This window comes from Panthera uncia, unplaced genomic scaffold (assembly GCF_023721935.1).
Source record: "Panthera uncia isolate 11264 unplaced genomic scaffold, Puncia_PCG_1.0 HiC_scaffold_1433, whole genome shotgun sequence".
Taxonomy (NCBI): domain Eukaryota; kingdom Metazoa; phylum Chordata; class Mammalia; order Carnivora; family Felidae; genus Panthera; species Panthera uncia.
In genome coordinates this window covers 30,644-49,955 of record NW_026058067.1, presented here as the reverse complement: position 1 = coordinate 49,955, position 19,312 = coordinate 30,644, and the positions used below count along the sequence as shown (strand labels likewise).

The 19,312-nt window shown below is 45.3% G+C and overlaps 1 protein-coding gene across 1 annotated transcript in view; it reads right to left on the bottom strand.

Annotated features, from left to right (window-relative positions):
- The window catches only part of LOC125917054 (repulsive guidance molecule B), a 28,913-nt gene extending 10,973 nt beyond the window's left edge, over positions 1-17,940 (bottom strand). Inside the window, exons 1-4 of the mRNA XM_049623307.1 lie at positions 17,638-17,940; positions 16,597-16,672; positions 13,130-13,395; positions 7,311-7,819 (exon numbers count right to left, since the gene is read on the bottom strand). Coding sequence (XP_049479264.1) covers positions 7,311-7,819; positions 13,130-13,395; positions 16,597-16,601 — 780 coding nt within the window. The 5' untranslated portion in view covers positions 16,602-16,672; positions 17,638-17,940. The remainder of the gene's footprint in view (positions 1-7,310; positions 7,820-13,129; positions 13,396-16,596; positions 16,673-17,637) is intronic.
- Positions 17,941-19,312: the final 1,372 nt, after the last annotated feature.

Below are 19,312 nucleotides of genomic sequence, written 5' to 3'. Positions count from 1 at the left end.
AGAGGAAGTCAGCAACACCACTGAGCGCAAACTTGGACACGTGGGCACACTTGAACGTACCTTTAGGTATAAAGATTAAACCCTGACCCCTCATTTCAGGAGGAAATGCAGAGCTGAGGAGCATTTAGTGTTTAAATGCCATCATTATCAATCTACCGTAGCACACATGCAACGTTCTAACACTCACAGAACCCCACCAGAATTAGCCATTCTTTTAGCTTCAACTCTTAAAATAACCGGCTCACTAGGACACAAAGAACTCGTCTTGCCAGAGACCCAGTTTCACCAAAAGCTCTTTCTACAATCAACAGCACTGTGTTTTCACTGGAAGCCTGTCCAGTTCAGTTCTGTACCTCAGATGTGTGCTGCTATGCTTGTTAGTTATCGCTTAAGTTGAGCATTTTACAAAGTCCTGAAGTTACCCCACCCAGGAGAACACAAAATTCAAAACAGTGGAAGAGCAAGTTCTACTGCAGTCAAAACAAATAAAGACAAGATGGGTAAGGTAGATTTTTCATTGTTCGGCACTGTAGAGTAACTCTTTTTATGTGCCACATTCCACATAGGCAGAAACTGTTTGGGTAGCATTAATTGAAGCCAACAAAAAAGTACCAACCATCCGGTGTTTCCTTCTCACCCCTTCCTCTCAAAATGTTGACCCAAAGAAAATTTAACAGGGCAGCTAGAAATGTGACAGTAAAAGAAGTTCTGTCAGTTGTGTATCAGACTTGGCCTCTCGTTTAAGTTGTGGAGGATCGTGGATCTGTTTGAAAGGAGCAGAGGCCCATAAGCAGTGCAGGGAGTCCTGCCCAGCTAGCACAGGACTTGTGTTCATCTCATTTACAAATGGAGGATATTTTGAAGGTCTGCTCCTCCTAAACCACAGCTGGGACAGAGGGAGGGGCACAGAGAAGGATGACTCAAAATACAGGGCTTAATAGATATGCAGGTACAAACTTTATACAATTTTAGATGGTTTCTACTAACATCTTCTAAGTCTCTTCATTCTACAGAACAGAGATGGTAAAAGATTAGGACCCAGAGGATTTTAATGCACAGAACAATAGGATGATGTAGCTTGTATGGCAAGAATGGCATAAAGAACCACCAAGGCAGGCCCATTCATCTTACAGAATGATCTTTTACACTAAAAGATAAACCATACAGCTAATAATTTCTTCTCCTTCTTCTTTTCCCCCTTACATATATTTGGAAATCCGTTTCCCTCCAAGAAATTCGCTGAACCCGTATGAAGCAAAGTTGAGTAGCTCCTGGGCCTAAGACCTTATAATCCAGTACAAACAGGAGCTAGGCAGGAAACAGAAAAGGACAAAGGAAGAACACAACCACCTGGAATTATAGCTGACTTCTCTTCTAAAAACTATTTACGGTTTTCATCTTCTTAAAAAAAAAAAAAAAGTTTATTTTGAGATGGAGAGCAAGACAGGGGCAGAGAGAAAGAGAGAGGGAGGGAGGGAGGGAGGGGATCCCAAGCAGGCTCCACACTATCAGCGCAGAGCCCGATGCAGGGCTTGAATTCATGAACCGTGAGATCATGACCTGAGCCCAAATCAAGAATAAGACATCTAACTGACAGCCAGGCACCCTGTTTATTGTTTCAATCTTGTTTCTACAAGTAGTAAATAAAGTCAGGGAGGAGAAGGTTATCTAAGATATGCTTTCATGGGTTTTAAAGAGGAGATGGGACCCAGAAAAATGAATTTAAGAATTGGTGACTCTGATGTCAAATTCTGGAAAGTTATTAAAAAAACTCTGGAAAGTTATTTTGGTTATTAAAGACCAACAACCTTCAAAAGTGGCAGCCAGGGTTCTAGATCCTTCTAGGGTATAAGGGAATAAGGAAATGCAGGTTCAAGAGAGGGGCCACGTTGACCATAGTGGGTGGAAAGGGAGACTGTGCCAAATACCAGGAGTAGAACCGGTGACCTGTGACAGTGACCAGGGGAAGGGGTATGCCCTGGGTACAGCGAGCAGCCCACCTCTCTGGCCCTTCTTGACACCTGTGACAACTTGCTAAGTAGGAACATCTGCAACCAGCTTATGAATGTGGGCCACTGATGTTCTAGAAAGAAACCCTGAGTGGCTAGTTCTACACACAAGCCCCACAATTCTCCACCAACGGCTGATGTGCTATGTGCTTACACCCAGACAGAGACTGATACCACTTCTGCATCTCCCTCACCACCCCATGGTAGGCCCCGTAAAGCTCGGTGGTTCAAATGCAGCGCCAAGTTAATCATACACTTTAGGAGAGAAATGATTACACTGAGCAGGGAGCTACAACTGCAAACTTCTTTCCCATCTGTTCCCCAATATGCTTCAATCACTCTTACTCCCCCCCCCCCACCCCCAGCATTTCTGCAAATGCTAGGACAAGGAGCAATCTTAAAGAGATGGCAAGAATTACCTGCATAAAAGATAATCACAACAAAATAAAGAGCAATTTCAGCCTTTAAAAGTTAGTCACCTGCAAGGAAGTTTCTGATCTCTGGAAGCAAAGGCTTCTATATTCTCAAAGAAAATGCCACTGTCCCCTCTAATAATGCAGCCAGCATGCAAGAACAGTGTCCATATATTCAAAATACAATCCTGCCTATGGGAGTATGAGGCATCTTTCTTAGTCAATAAAAATAAGAATGATCATTATTGTTTAGCTCAGACTATCTCTGTAAAGATACTAAAAACATAATGGGGTGGGGTCGGGGGCAAAAACTTGGCTACAAAGATGTACTAGGCCTGGGTTCAAAAGAGGACAGTCTTCCTGACCTTGATCCAGAGATATGTTTAACATGACAGTTGAAAGCCTTTGAAATGCAGGCACATCTCGCTTTGATTTTGTAACCAACAGAAAATGATCCAGAACACTGGTTTACGTGCCCACGTACTGCTGTGCAACAACAGCTACATGTGAATGGGCGTCAGAGAGGAGGAGAGGACCCAAACCATGTTCTAGGGCCCCACAAGCAAGTATGTTTTACCTCAATGATGCACCTTGGGTTATAGTTTGAAGGAGACAGAAAGCAAGAATGAACCCAACAATCTAAGTCTTCCTATATCTTTAGTATCATCAACCAGTGGAAGTTTTTAGGAATTTCCCAGAAAGTAGCTGGAATTTGAGAATTAGGGATAATTATGGACTTTAATAAATAAGTAGCTGCTGGGCATGGCCTCTTCCTCTCATGCTTTGGATAGGCTCTAAGTACTACTGCCAACAGGATTACCAGGAGCTGGAAGCCCACGGAACGTACAAGGCACCTCAGGGTGCTCACCCACCTGGCCAACAGTCACCTGGCTTGGCCAAGACGAAGAACATACCTCTTTCCCAAATGCAAACACCTTAAGGTAAACTGCCTTCTCTCACTAAAGGAGGAAGCATGGAAAATTCTGTAGCAGTCTATAAAGGCACTTGCCGTCATCCCCAATCTCCCCTCCTACTTACAATTTTGTTTTATTGAGACTGAAGGACAGGATGACAAAGCCAGAGTGATGCACAAAGACAAGATTACATTAAAATAAATTGAAAAATAGAGCTAAGGTATCCAAAGTACTTGTAAGAAATCATTTAAAAAAGTATTCCCATTGTTTAGGCTACTAGGAATACATTTGTAAAGTAAAGAATCTTTTCATCAAATTTACTCCAAAATTGCCTTCTGTAACCATGGCACAAAGCCTAAGTCCACTTAAACAGAGATACACAGATACACAGAGTGAAGTGAACAGGAGATGAAGGAGCTGGCAAAGAGAATGGGCAAGAGATGGTACTGAACAGAATTCTCTCCAGATGATCCGGCGTATTTGTCTGAGGCCCAGGAGAGCTATGCACATGTGTCCTTTTTGGAGCCTAAATAGTGTGGCCGCCTCTTCCCCCAAAACAAAAACTGCTTCCCCCCCCCCCTCCCTATTTAGCCAATTCTGCCAGTTCTAAGCCTGTCCCTCTCATCTCTCTTCTCCAGGGCCTGCAGGCCTGAAGCCGCCTCTCAGAGCCAAAGGTGGGAAAGACAGCTCTGAGCTGGTGTGGATCTCAGCCAAGGCATGCAGCTGTGCCAGAAACCCCTCAAGCCCCTGGGTGGGGATAAAAAGCTAGCCCTGGCCTCCCCTTTAGCGACACACACACCTACCTGGCAAGGTAGCGACCGCACAAGACTCCTCTGAAGAGAGGGAGACGGGCTGGTGGAGGGCCTAACAAGAGTGGCCTGGAGGAGGCATATCTGTGCCCATCATGATCAACTGGAAAACCACGCTAAGTTTCCCAGGGAAGGAGGACAGAAAGTAGATGACGGTGGATGAGGCCACATTGTTGAGTACTGCAAGTCTAGCTGCCCTAAACTCAATGCTTGCTATGTGGACAAAGAAAAAGGCTTAGCTAATAAATGACCCCTTGAATAGAGATGACTTCACTTTCATTGCGTTTAGATTTTTTCCCCCTACATTTTGTCTTTCTGTGAGGATGGAAAGGTACTAAGGGGCAGGTAGAGATCACAAAGATGACTACCAGATGGCTTGCTCAAGAAGCCAGGTTCCCAGGACTGAGGAAATTATCTCTAGGCCCTCACTGAGCATAACACTGGGGTCAGTGCTTCAGTTCATAGCTGAAGACAGTGAAATGAATGAGTGCTTACATACAACAATTTCAGCAGCACAGTTGGCTAGCCTCTACCATAGCATTGGTCAGCGGTTAAATCTAGTGACACTGTGCACATACGTCATTAAAAATGCTTGACCCCAAGGATGATACAGTAACTCCAATGTGCAGTGCTAAGTTATTAAGGAGCTGGTCTATGTACCTCTTTGAGGTCTCAGTAAAGCTGAGACTCATGCAAAAAAATCTTCTGAAAGATTTTTTAAGAAAGTATTACAGTAGACATCAGGAAAAAAAAAACAATCAGATCTTTTTTGGAACTTATTTCCTACGTTCTTTTTGCTTCAGAGCATTTTTATTTTTATTACCATCATTTTTTCGTTGCTTAAAAATTTTTAAAGGTTTTATTTTGGCCCTGGGTAGGTAAAAGGAAATTGTGCTGCAAAATTTTAGTCCCTTCGTTGTGTTTCACCAGCACAGATCATATCAGTATTGAGACAGATCTTCAGCAGTAACCTTCCAGATATTTTGGGGGGCTTTGCAGAGAGTTGAAAAAAGTAGAAGGGAAACAAAACAAAACAACACAACAAAACTACCAGAGGTTGCAAAGCCATGGAGTCATCTGCTGCTGAAAAGCATGGTCACCAGATGTGGGGAACTACTTTCCAGCAGTGCACGTAAAGACCACATGTTCTCATTGCCTGCTTGAATTTAAGTCAGAGGATGGTTTTTCTCCTACATCCTTTTTGGAATGGGTGAAACTTCTGATCATTACAAAACTGAGGGAGAAAGCAAAGTTGTACTTTTTATTTATTTGCTAAAAACTATGACAGATTCAATCACAACTGAAATGGAATGACCTAAAATACTTCAGTGTCAATTGTTCCATTTATGTAATATTAATACTCATAACAAAATTCATTGTCCCCAAATATTTCACCACAATCAGTAAAAAGTATAGAATTTTGAAAGGCTAAGTAACAAGTAGACGTGACACGTGATTGGATGGAAGGCATGGAAAATTAAATTTAGGGCTTGTGAAAAGAACCAATATTTTCTTGTGCACAAAGCACTTACTAATCTCAAAGGTATTGTGAAGGCCCTCTAAACCCTCAATTATCTACACGATCAATGATGACTCTCTCCATTCCCAGTGGAAGTGCCTTCTTGAATCTTCAGCCTCATATTTTCCCAAAGACTATCCCCAGGTTTTATGCACTATGACTCTGCAGCAATGATGGATTTTTGGCCATGATTTGTGTTATAAGTTCATAATTGTGTACCTGTCTACCATAACTTACAGCATTTTAATATATAGACAAGAAAAATTATTTGCATGCTTATAAAAACCAGAGGAGGTAAAGTTTACTTGCAGGATTTGGAAAGGCAAACCTGGGCTTTTATTGGGAGTTAAAGCATAAACATTTTTGAGTCCACCTAAAATGTTTGGACTAATGTAACAGACTTCTTTGTTCAGAGCAATGACTTCTAATCTTAGATTTGTGACACCCCTGGGTGTCTCCAGCTATCTCTGGAGGGGTTGTAAAATTACCTCCACAAAATGCCAAGTAAAATCATTTAAATTCACTTAAATATACGCCACACGTGTTTAGAGGCAAGGGAGGGTGTCCTGGAATCAAAAGAGCCGTCATAACTATTACAAAAGCTTGATCCTTGTCAACTATCTTTCAGTCCAAACCAACTGACGAACAGATAAAGGAAAATGAACAAGATGAGATAGCCTGTATGTGTGATTCTGTAGTTGGGAGAGACAGGGAAGGAGCTGGTTATTTGGGACAGTCTTTTTTTCTGGAAAACCTTTTTTGACCTCTGTATTTACTTACTAATGCCTGAATTAGCACTGACTGCCAACTGGGAATCCAGTTCATAGCCCTTTACCTAGTTGCACTGACAGTGGTGCCTTAAAGTTGGTTCAGATGATCTCCATTTGGCATTAGCTTAACGCAAGTACACACGCACACACGCACGCGCGCGCACGCGCGCACACACACACACACACACACACAAACACAGACAAGGGCAGCTATGCAGGGTAAGCTTAACTTAATTTTGTCAGTTTTCCCCTCAGCTTAATTAAAATGTTATCCTGAGATTACGACAGGGATTATACATCACTGCTCCACAATAGCCAATTCTAAAATTCCTTGGTCACGGCAACATTAACAACTAAAACACAATTGTGGCTTTGCCACTGGGAAGCTGGCTTATAGCCATTACATTTTACTATAGCTTCCGAATTTCCAATAAAATATGTTTCCTGATGGGTTATTGCCCCAGGTTTGATAGCTTTCTTTACTTGGAACACCCACTTTGGTCATCTGATAAATAGGAACATGGATTTCTTCAACAAGAGTCACACTCAAAAGACTTCACAGAAAAAAAAAAGTATACATTTTCCCATTAAACAGGCCTGCCTTTTCTATAGAGAACTCAACTTCGGTGTTTTTTGTTTTTGTTTTGTTTTTTGCATATCACTGCTTAGTTGTACTAAGACCCACATTTTACATAAGCCTAGAATTCCAGAGAAATTCTTTACTAAATGATTTTCATTTAATCTTTCATTCACCCTGTTAATTGCATGCCAAGAACAAGAAAACGTTCCTTTTAAACTGTCTTTTGTATCATACTTCAAAAATTGTCTGAAGAATCAAACATCTGCAAGTTATAAGAAAGAAAAAAGTATACTTGCCTTATTTGTAGCAGTAGCACTGGATCCAGGGACCACGGGCACATTTGTCACTTGAACTGAAAGATAATTATTATCTATGAGTGGCCAGGCTCCTTCCACTTTGCATGTCTGAAAGTGATCCTTGAAAGTTCTAAGGTGAGGATCTCCGAACAAGCCACAAAAAAGGTAACTGGGAGGGTTCAGGTCCCCTCCCCTGTGTTCTCTGGCTCCTGCATGGCTGTGATAGTTACAAGGGTCATGGGTCACTTCGGGGTTGGTAGAAGATGTGGGTCCATCCTTAGAACAGTTCCTCTGGCTCATGAGGTCACTGATACCCAACACAGCAGAATGGTACACCAGGTTACCACGGCAGGCTTTTGAAGTTCGCTGGGTGCAGCCAGCATAGGCACGCAGGGCCTTGCAAAACTCAGAGTCAAAGCCGTCAATGGCAGAGTTCAGGTGTGAAGTGAGGGACACAAAGTCCGTGGTACATTTCTGGATTCGACACTGGGCTGGCTGTTGGCAGTCACCTATGAGAAAAAAGATAACACCAAACGTTTTTTAAACGCTTCACAACTTCCTGAGCTACATGAGAAAATGACACTGTCCTTTGGGAACAGTTTGTTCTATTCCATACACTCCTATTTTAAGAAAGCCTTCAGAACTAGGGTTGCATTGTGCTTCTTTTTCCCTCACAAATTAAGCCACCGGGAGAAAAACTGCACGCAATCAGTTACCTTAAAACTTTAAATCATGAACCACTATTAGGGAACATGAGTCTGAGCCCAGTATTCTCATGTTAAAATTAAACGGAGTATTTGATCACTTTGCTATTGTTTATAGATTTTGAGAAAGATTCCTCTGCTCTAAGGCCAAGTTAAAGATGTGAACTTTGTTTTGATTTTGCTAAGTGTATAACTCATTCGCTTTGGAAAGCACAAAACCATGATTAAGGTTCCACACATTAGGTAGGGATCCCTAAATTTATAGCATTAGTTAAAACACCTTTACTTGATTCTAGTACAGCTATAGGGTAAGAATATCAAGAGAAAATCCAGGTACTAAGTTATTCTGCATTTCCTTAAGGATGTTTATTGACAAACTGTATATAAACCTACAATCCCCTGGATGCTACAAAGTGTAAATGTTCTCTTAAAAAAAATAAAGTCAAGGGGCACCAGAGTGACTCAGTCAGTTGAGCATTCGACTTTGGCTCAGGTCATGATCTCACGGTCAGGGAGTTCTAGCCCCTGAGTTCGAGCCCTGCATCGGGCTCTGTGCTGACAGCTCAGAGCCTGGAGCCTGCTTTGGATTCTGTGTCTCCCTTTCTTCTCTGCTCCTCCCCCACTTGTGCTGTCTCTGTCTCTCAAAAATGAATAAATGTTAAAATAAATAAATAAATAAATAAATAAATAAAGTTGATCGTTTAACCAAGCTGCAGATTTACTTCTCCCTTAACACCCGTCACCATTGGATCCCAGATCCCAAGCAGCTCATCAGGAAGGGTACACTGAATCAAAAAGGACACCACACTGAAATCATGCTGCACAGGCAGATGACTGCACCAAGTGTGTTTTATCAGAACCAAGGAAACATAGCACACAGAATTCTTAGAACATACATAAATGACTTTTTTCCTTAGGTCGACAGTTCCAATATACCTAATGACTTAGGCAAAGTTAAAATGAAGTAATGAAAAACCACCTACTACTACCCTACTATTTGACAGTTTTCAAATGATGTTTTGCCACTAGCTTCTCATATAAAAAAATAAAAACCTCTCAAAGCATAAAAAGATGTAAGAATTGCCAATACTAGGTCAGTTGTATGTGCCAAACAGTTTAATATTCTGGTCCTTAAAGTGGGAACTCTAGAATTACTGAAAAGGAAAGTACTTTTCTTAAATCATCCACCTCAAGTTTTATGGAAACTAACTAAGACATATTTTGTGTTACTTCCACATTCTTTTTAGGTCATTGCACTGGAGGAAGTTTCAATCCTTTCAAGTCTTAGGTACCTCAGCTGAGAAATGAGGAGACTGTTCTAAAAAGAACTTCATGATCTTTTACAGGCATAAAATATTTTACAATTCCTATTCTAGATGTGGGGGGGAAAAAGAGTATCATTAAGTATATAATTATTTTAAGACGTGGACACAAACTTCAGGATACTATCAAGATTTAGGACTTCATCTGATGAAGACTTAAAACTAACCCTAGTAACGTTCCAGAAAGATACTTTAATCTTTTCAGTATTAAAGTACTTTTAAGCCTGAATGAAACAGCCTGTAATCTGTTTCTAGCTTGAATTCAGCAGAAAAGACTGCAAGATGACAACCTCTCAAGCCACCTCCCCACCATTTTTAAATTTCAAAGACCAAGAAGAGAAAAATGTAGTCTAGATAGGGCATTTACTTTAACCTGAATTAAAAAAAAAACAACAACAGTATTTTAATATTTTGGAGCTATGGACTTACAGCTATCACTAAATCACACTCAAAAAAAAAAAAAAAAAACCCACAAGCACACCTTCATGTGTTTGGCATATTTCATGTTTACTCATTCCAGAGTTGGTAAAAAGCAGCTCCTGTATTTATACATTTCCTCTCTCCAAAGTAGATCAAGTCAAGTCATTTTCAACTGTTTTTACTCAAAAAAACCCAATCAACTCAAAAGCATTAAAGCGATTTTACAGTTAGGAAATTCAGGACAAAGGGAAACTACAGGCCTTGTCCTGGCTGGATCACAAATGGGTAGAGCAAAGCCCAGGGCGCAATGCCTTTCCTCAAATCCCGTTTTCGTTCCTCATATCACATCTCCTCCACATTCCTGAGTCTCACACAACAGTAGCTGATGGCTTAAAGACTTGAGCAACTACTGTATCAATTATGTTTTTCTTTTTAAATCAGAGTCATAGCAAGCAGAAAGCAAGGAAATGAAAACTGGGCCAAGATCACTCAATAATGAAGAGCTCCTGGACTACAATTTAAATGACAGCACAAGAACTTTCCGCTAAACTTCCAGTGCCTATTTGTTCTTTTTATGGTCTATAAAATCTATCCGAGCATACACTTACTTATAATTATTTCAAATAGTCATAAAATATTCCAAAGTAAGAGCATGAAATGCAAATGCAACTGTTCAGAAAATAATTTAGATTCCCACCTCCTTTTTCCTTCCTCCCCCAGGCCGCCCACCCCCCCACTCCTTCCCTTTTTTATAGCAGGCAGGTGCTGATTCTTTTGAGAAATGACACATAAAACAGAACTCCTTGGGTTCTTTTGTTTGGGATGAGGTTTCTAACAGCCTTTCAAATAGAGATGATGGGAAAGAGGAGGGCTAACTAGAGAGTGCATCTGGGTCAGCAGTTTCAGCCCCACTGCAGGCTCCCGTATAATGACTAATTTGCAGCATACACCCAGAAATATCCAGGCTTCATGAATTTATAATGACAGTGCACACTTTGCCTGTTATAGGAGGTAAAGTAAGCTTCCTGTCAAAATGCCAAGAAAATGCAGAGCAGAAACAATCTCAAGGATGTAGCCAACAAGGCCATGAAGTGTATGAGTAAGCAAGTAACTCCCATATTGGATCTCCATTCAGGAATTGTAGAGATTTGCTTACAGTGGGGGATGGGGGGGGGGAGGTAGGGAGCAAAGTATAAAAGTTCTTTTTTCATTTCCTAAGGGCAGAAATCAAAACCTGCAGTTACAGATCTCTTCATTTTTGGAGCCAGGTCATCTATGATTGGTGTGGTACTATTTTCATTCCAGTTAATGAAAGTGCTAAAGGATTTGTGGGTCTAGAGCTCTGGTTAATGATTCAAAGACTTCACCATTCAAGACCCATTTCCTTGATGCCAGGACTGCACGTGTGAACTTGCCACACAATCACCAGTTTATAATAAAAGAAATAAGATATGCTGAAGCTGAATTAAGTAAAATGCAGGGACATATGGGGTGCTGTGGCAAATTATATGGATCCAGGCATAAAACATATGGTAGCCCATCTGCAAAGAGCACTCGGCTAGGCTCCCTTCTCTGAGAAACAATCCTTGTATGATCAAGAGAAAAATGCTTCAAAGCTATCTTTCAAAAGGAGCCCTTTCTTCCATAACCAAATTAATCACCCAACCCCAACAAGTTGTCCATAGATATCACTCACCACAGAAACTCTAGGTAGAATATAGCAGTGACTTTAAGTGAGGGCACATTAAGATACTGAGAGGAGTTTCACATTCCAAGTTTTTGAAATAAGGCACCTTAATTTTCAAAAACATTAAAACAACTTCTTAGGGCTTTCATTATTGGCCAGAAAAATCTTCAAGGACCACATTCCAGTTCTGTAATAGAACTCTCTGGCAACTAAGGGGAACAATATTCCAAGCAGTCAAGAGGGACACACAGTCCTACCCAGTACTTCAATTTCCATTTCAAGAAACCTACACTTTGACATTATGAACATATAGTCTTCACACAAAACACTTATGAATGTAACTTTTGACACATCATGAAAATTTTCTTGGAACCATAAGCAGATTGACATTATTTTCTAAGGTTCTAAAGTCAGTCATTTAAAGCCTTAATCATTGTAAAACTTACTATTACACTCTATGTTTCCCCAAGTGAGTGTTAAAATGCAGCTGTTCCATCACAATGCAAAGTTACCAAAAGTAAATTAAGTCTCCTCAAATGCCACATTTTTTTTTTTCCATTACTTAAAAGACCTCCCAGATTTTTAGAAAGGCTGGTATGACTTAATAAATAAATACTACTCCACACAGTTGGGTGGCATTACAGTTCACGATTCTCCAGATCACAGCGTTGAGACTGCTGTCATAAAATACAGGACAAAAAGATCTCAAAGGAAAACTTATCTAATGCTCTAGTTGGTTCTCAAATTAAGAGAATTTAGCTTCAATTTGGCACTAAAGAAATTTTTTAGACAAACTCCTAGACGTAGCACTTATTTATAAAAAGCATCCTAGATACCCCCTCCCTTGAGATACAAACGACATAACACTCTATTAGTGAAACTTATTTCACAACAAAAATAACTATCACCTGCTAGAAGGCTCATCTGTAGGTCTACCTGGCTAAGGACAGAGAACTCACTCCGCTTCCACAGGGGAAGCGCCGACCTCCAGAAAGCAGGGAGATGTGTCAACCCCTCCGGGAACCCGAAAACACGCGGCTTAACCACAAAGCACCAGTTTTTCCACAGAGGTTGAAAACTGAACTAAAAGCAGTTTTGGCAAATACGAAGAAATCCCTGTTTAAAGACGTTTAAATTACTTCGAGATTAACCCCCCAGGTTTTCAAATTCCGGTGAAAATCTTTACATCTGGTGCGATTTCTTCCCCTCGTCGCCACCCCCAACTCCAGAGAAGCAGCACAAGGCTCCTTGTCTCGCTTCGAAGGGGGCGGCGGCGGTGGAAACCTGATCCCAGCCTGACTTTCAGTAAACACCAATGCAGCGAGCAATAAAGCATCCGGAACGTTTGTCTCGGGGGCGCAGCCCCCGCCGCCCCCGCCCGCTAAATCTTCGATAAGCGACTGTTGGGAAGATTTATCAACGGTCCGAGCCGAAGGCGGGGAAACGCGAGAGGGAGGGGGAGGAGGCCTCTCCTCTGCGCCCTGGGCGCGCCGCACGACCTGCGGGTGCGTTCCTGCCGCTGCGCCGTGAGCCCGGCAGAGGTGCAGGGCTGGAGCCCATGAGGCCTCTACCGTCTCACCACGCCATGCCGCCCTTCTGCCCCAACGTGTGCCTTCGGGAGCCGGAGTGTTTGGGAACAAAGCACTTGGACCTGCAGCTGGTTACCCTCGCGCGCGCGCCTCATACCTGCGTGGAGCAGCCCGAGGCTGAGCAGCAGCAGCAGCAGCAACGCCAGGGGCGGCGGGCAGAGCTGGGGGCGGTGGCGCTGCTCAGCCCCGGCGGCAGCGGCGGAGGCGGCGGCGGCGGCGCAGGAAGGTGCTGCTCTCAAGCCCATGCCCGTCCATGCAGGTCTCGTGGGCTCCGGCGAGGGCGGCGGCACGGGCGCCGTGGCGGGTTCGGGGCCGTGGCTGCGGCATGGACCGGGGGACGTGCCTCGCTTTCTCTTCTTCCTCCTTCAGGCCCGCGTCGGATACGGGCCGCCGCCACCGCCGCAGCGAAAAGCGCGCCGCGGGCGGAGCGAGGCGGCGGCGGCGGCGGCAACGGGGCGCAGCGGCATCGCGGCGGCAGGCGGGGCAGAGGGGGCGGGAGAAAAGACACAAAGACGGTGAGCTTAGTGCCGAGCCCGGCCCCCAAAGCGCGGGCGCCCTGGTCCCGGCCAGCGTGGGTTCAGCGGGCGTGGACCCACTGGAGGCGCGCCCAGCCCTAGCGAGCAGCCGCCTGCAGCCCGGATATCTCTGTACCGCGACCCCGCGGTCAATCAATCTCAGCCTTGCACTGCCGCCCCGCCCTCCTCACGCGCGCCAATCCGCGTCGTCTCCACCCCCGACCTAGCCCCTCCCTCTCACCCCATTGGCTGCAAGCGCTGGTCCACTGGGCTCAGCTGGCCACTCGCAGGGGACAAAGAGCCCGCCCCCGCTCCTGCTCCCACCCTCAGATTGCTCATTGTAATTTGAGTTCCGCGTCCGCCTGTTTAGAGTCCTGTCCGCCGCTCCCGGGCGCAACCTCCTTCGCGCTCCCTCCTCTTCTATTCCCTTCACCCCTTTCCGCGATTTACTGTTTCCTCCTGTCCTACAGAAATTGGCAACGGCTACTCTCTCTTGCCGGCGTTACAAAGGAAGCGGCCTTTGACTTTCCTTTTAATTAATGTGATTGGGTTCGGCTTCCCTTTAAGGTGTTGTGTGCGTATGTGTTTTAAGTCACCCCCAGTCTGTCACTCCCGCTCCAGCTCCTGCTCCTGAGAGGAAGTGGGCGCTTTTACCAGGCGCCTGGCGGCAGGTCTCTTCGCAGCCAATCACCTCTGCGGAACCGTGTTCCGAGCCCTTTCCGGACGTTTGGTAAAACTAGCACCCCACCGCGTTGAAAATCCGATTGTAACTCGCGGTCCGGAACAGATCGGATGGGCTGGGAAGGTACCCACCAGCTCCCGGTGGAATTCGCTAGCAGCTGTTCGAGGCTCTGGCGTTATTGTTCCTCTGACATTTCCCTTCCTGAAAGCAGCGGGGAGGAGTCTGAGAGTGGGCGAACTTCAACGTGTTGTTACAGTGTAATTAGATTAATGAGGATAGTGAGTTTTTAATGCAGTGTAGAGTAATTATGCCATGATTTCTTGTTGCTTGGTGGCTTTTCCACACATTTTCGTGGTCTTAGTATATTAATTTAATGGCAGATCGGTTTCCACTTTTGCCACTTGGATGTATCCGTAAATGAGGAAGAAACCCCAACTGTGTGCCACAAAAGAGGTTGGCAAGTGGAGACACAGGAAAGCATGTTGTGAGGTTGATGATAGGTTCCAATCTGTTATCAGTAGGTGTGAAGTGGTATCTAATCTAAAAGATGGCTTCAAAGGCTCGGAGTTACTTCGACTGCCCTTGCCTTTGCCTTTCCTCCAAAGGGCTCAGGGCTGCCATTTTAAATTCACTTATAGTCAAATTGTAGCTTGCAATTCTACCCGCTCGCTACTCATAATCTCTAATTGGTAATTTCGTATCAACCACGGACACGTTAATATTCCACATGTTACAATGTGCTAATCAATGGACTAGGATAATTGAGGGCAAACCTTACATCATTCCGGCTTACTCATTAGACACATTATGAACTGTACAAACCACTAGGTCCCTAAAGAAGAATGCCTATTTTTACTGTAACTTTTCATTACTTATTACATACTATGATGACTCAAGTGGTAAACACACCTTTCACTGCCCAAGATATAATCCAAGCCTTGTGTATATCCATAATATGCTTAATAATAGCTTCAGAGTTGCCTGGAGAAATGACTTTTTTTGCAGGAGGAGTTATCTGATACGATTTTTAGATAATATTATGGAGTAAATACTATGGGACTAAAAATTTACTCCCTTGCAATTACTACATAAATCAAAGAACTAAAGTTAATGAAATACTGGTCAACATATTTTTTTTTTAAGTAATCAAATGTGAACAGTTTTGCAAAATATGTTGCCAACAAAGACTACTAACAGTAAGATGGTTCTTTTTCCTTAACCCAAGATTTAATTTGACCCTTATGAAAAAAGCATGGCAATTTATTCACCATACTTCAGAACACATAACCAAAAGTTAGGGATCAAATTCAGTTTAGTTGGGGTCTTTTCGCTGTCATTACTTGCTATGATTCCACCCTGCCCCCAGCCTCCACTTTCCCCACCTCCATATCCTGTTCCTTAGACACACACTGCTCTAAACTATCTTATCAATAGAGGGCGTCCTCGAGTCACCACAAATTCGGCATCGGAATGGAACTGTTCTTTAGAGGGAAAACTTCATTTTCTAAGGTGCTTTATTGCTCATCTGTTGTAAAATTTGACAAGCTCAAGATTTATACGCCTAACAATTCATTTTTTATTACCACATAAGTGTTCAGCCGGCTAGAGTAAAATGTTAATTTTCACAATTAAACCGCAAGGTGGTTCCTGTTTTCAAGACTTAAGGTCAGTTGACACACTCGCAGGGTTAATTCGGACTGGTTAGCAAGATCCCCCGAATTGGCTTGGAAAGTAAGAGCGTGGTGAATGGTCGCTTATAGCGCATCCACTCCTCCAGCTCGAATGCTGCAAGTTAGGAGAATTTTAAGATTACACAAAGAAAAATCTGGGTATCCCCCCCACCCCCCCCCCCGTAAAATCAATGACTTATAAAAGTTTTACATTTTAATCAGGAAAAAAAATCGTGAAGTGACAGCTCGCACAACTCACAAACGCACCCTATTCCTTGCCATCTCTAGTCTTTCTCCCTTCATCTTTTTCAGGAAGAAAAGATGAGACCAGAACAGCACAATTAGGGGTCACAGCAAAACGTCCCATGGTATGAACGTGCGAATGGATAGAATTAAAACACATGCCAGCAACATTAATGGGTTCTAAATAAGAATTACAGGTTTATTTATCTGAACCCATACATGATGTCTTAACTATTCCCATTAATATATCTCCATTTCCATAAATCTAACACGAGGGTCTCTCTGCTTAACAGATCACCTAGGACAGAGGAGCTACCAGGGTAGCCATTTGTTCAACCCATTCTAGAGTAAAGGCCCCCTCGCTGCTCCCCAGTCCAGGGTGGACGCAAAGCTGGGGCTAAAATAGCCCTGAGTCCCACAGCCCAGCAGAAAGCAGCTAGTGGATTGTACTTACATCATTCTTAACCCTTCCGCTCCTGGAGGGGGCTTGGCGGGATCAGGGGGCCCCTGAGCTCCTGAGCACGCAGGACCTGGGTGTGAGAGAAGACCCCAGAGCCTGGCGTGAGCGCTGCGCCCCCGGAAGGAGAGGGCCCGGGGCCTGAGTGGGGCTCATCACCCGAGCGTACACAACCGGCCCCCACGATCCCTGCGGGCTCTGCAGCGGATCGCACCGCTCAAAGCGGCAGGTGCAAAAAGCATTTGGTAGCCGCTTGCCAGCGCGCGGAGGTAATGCGCTTCCTGTCCATTTATCTCAGGAAACCAGCGCAGCCTTCCCTTCCAAACAAAATTAACCTCTCATTAGCCAGCCACTCACTCCGGAGAAGGCCTTAAAAGCTTTACCAGCTCGCTAATGTATTTAGGCTTTTCTTCCAGGCAAACGCAGCCGCGGTGGTGACTGTCATCATCAGCCCTGGGGGATTCCTCTGGGCTCCCCTGGGAGCCAAGCGCTTACCGACCCCCAGCCTCAAGTCTGGGAAACTCTGGCCAACCTGGATCTGTTTGCGGTACTAGTAGACCCGACACGCCTGAACGGACTTCGTGCCATAAGTAGCCCAAACAAGTTCCCGCTAGTTTGAAGAGCGCCCCTCCTATTAAACAGCTCTCCTATCCTCAAGAAATGGGGAGGGGTACCCGGGAAGAACTTCTACGGCCAGCTGTCCCTGGGCCATGGGCGCTGACCGTCCTTTACAGCGCAAGCCCTGTCCGCAGCGGGTACGTGAAGCAGTGATTAGAGGTATGGGGCGTAGTGTAAGCTAGGATCTAGCCGATTCCAGGAGTGGAAAATTCAAATGTAGTTCTGGGTCTGCAAGTGGCAAAAAGAGGCCTTTTGGAGCCCTGGGGTTTTCTCACCCTGGCCCCCTGCCGCCCTGAGGCTGGCAGATTTATACCACACAGGTGGAGCAAGACCTAAACAAAATAGTCCCGGCTGCTGCCTGCCGCTCGCCCCCCACGTCCCCCTGGCCCACCGCAAACTTCGACAAAATAAACAACTCACCACAGGCATTCCCTTGTCTGCAGCGCGACGCTTGCCAGCTGGGAAAATAAGCCGCAAGCCACGCGGCGGGGGCGCAGAGGGAGGGCAGCGCGGCGCCCGCCTCTCTCCCCCAGGTCGGGGCAGCGATACCCGGGGGCAGGAGGGAGGCTCCGCCCTCGGGGGCCGCTCTCTCGCCTCCTAGACTGCGGAGTGAGCGCCCGGAGAGGGGATGCACCCTTCCAGCCAGCGCGATGTCTCCGCCACCCAGGGGAGGGGGCGGGGAGACAAATCTCTCAATTCCGTCCCGCTTTCTCCAAGCGTCTCTCTCCCCCCTCAGGTCTCAAAGAAGACCAAACCCGGGGGCCTTCACCTCACCCCCTCCGGTGTCACACCGCCCCCTGCCGGCACTACCCGGATCTTTCCAGCGCGGCTGAGGAGTGGCGGGTGGCGGCGTCCCCGAGCCCCAGCCTCCAGGTCCGGGCTCAGCTCTCGCCGTTCTCACCGCCTCCTCACCCCAAGTCCCGCACAAAGAGGCCTTTCATGCCGCCAGCGCCACCCTCCGCGCCGCCCTCCACCGGGTCGTGTTGCCTTTGCCCACCCTCGGCACCAACCGATTCCCGGTTGGCGATCGTGCCAGCCGTCTCGGGGCCGGGCGGCAGCGGACACGTGCAGGCTGTTCCCGCTCTGCGCCTCGGCACAGGCACGGATGCGGTCCCGCGCCCGCCTTTCCAGGATTTTCGGTAACTGTGCACCAGCAGCCACAAAAATGCACCCCTTCTTCTCCATAAATGATCTCTGAGGGTCTTCCTAGCGTGTATAAATAGTGGGTATGTGTGGGGGCGGGGGCGGGGGTTGGTGTAAGGCGTTGGGGTAGTGGCAGGAACGGCCCTCTGGACTTTCGCTGAAATAAGGAATCTAGAGATCTTTCCTGTCCACCTGAGGTGCCAAAGTGGCAAAGTTTACAGCTTACGAATACCCAGGATAATGATTTGCGAATTGTGAGGGGACGGAGAATTTAAAGAGGCACCTAAGACACAGGTGAGGACTTGTGTTATAGAGAACAAGCCCACAAAGATGTTTGAGGAAGGACAGTTACTTGAATCCCAGTAGAAGGTGTGGAGGGCAAGAGGGAAGCGATTAGCTTTCTTCCCCTAGGCTGATCTTCCAATGTTGAAAATTAGCATCAGAGGTATTCAGCGCTAGCTATCGCTCTGTGCGTTCACTGCCTGGCACGAGCAGGCTGCTTCTTCTTGTCCAGGCAAAGGTTCAAGCATCTTGACTTAGGTAAATCACTTAAGTACCTTTGCCCTCTCCAGCTTTCTTCTATTCTCCTGTCCTCAGTATCCCTTAAAGTTTCCTGATCTAACGCTAGAGGCAGCATAGGGCAGTATAAAGAGGACAGAGTGAAAATCCAAGGAGGAGGGTCCTGTCAAGTCTTTCTGAGTGGGAGTCTTGGGCGACTGATCTGTCTTTGAACCTTGGGGTCACTATCAAGAAACTGTGTTAGGGGCAATGGTCCCTCTGGTTCTTAAATCACGTGACAAGGGAAGCCTCCTCACACTCTGTTTAGGTTCCCTTTTAAAGAGTTTTCTCACCTTGCTTTTTCCTGTCAAAGTGCCAATCAAATTGAAAAATAAATATTAGGGATATTTTAAGGTAAATGTAAGATACATTGAAAAATCCTTTTATTGCTACT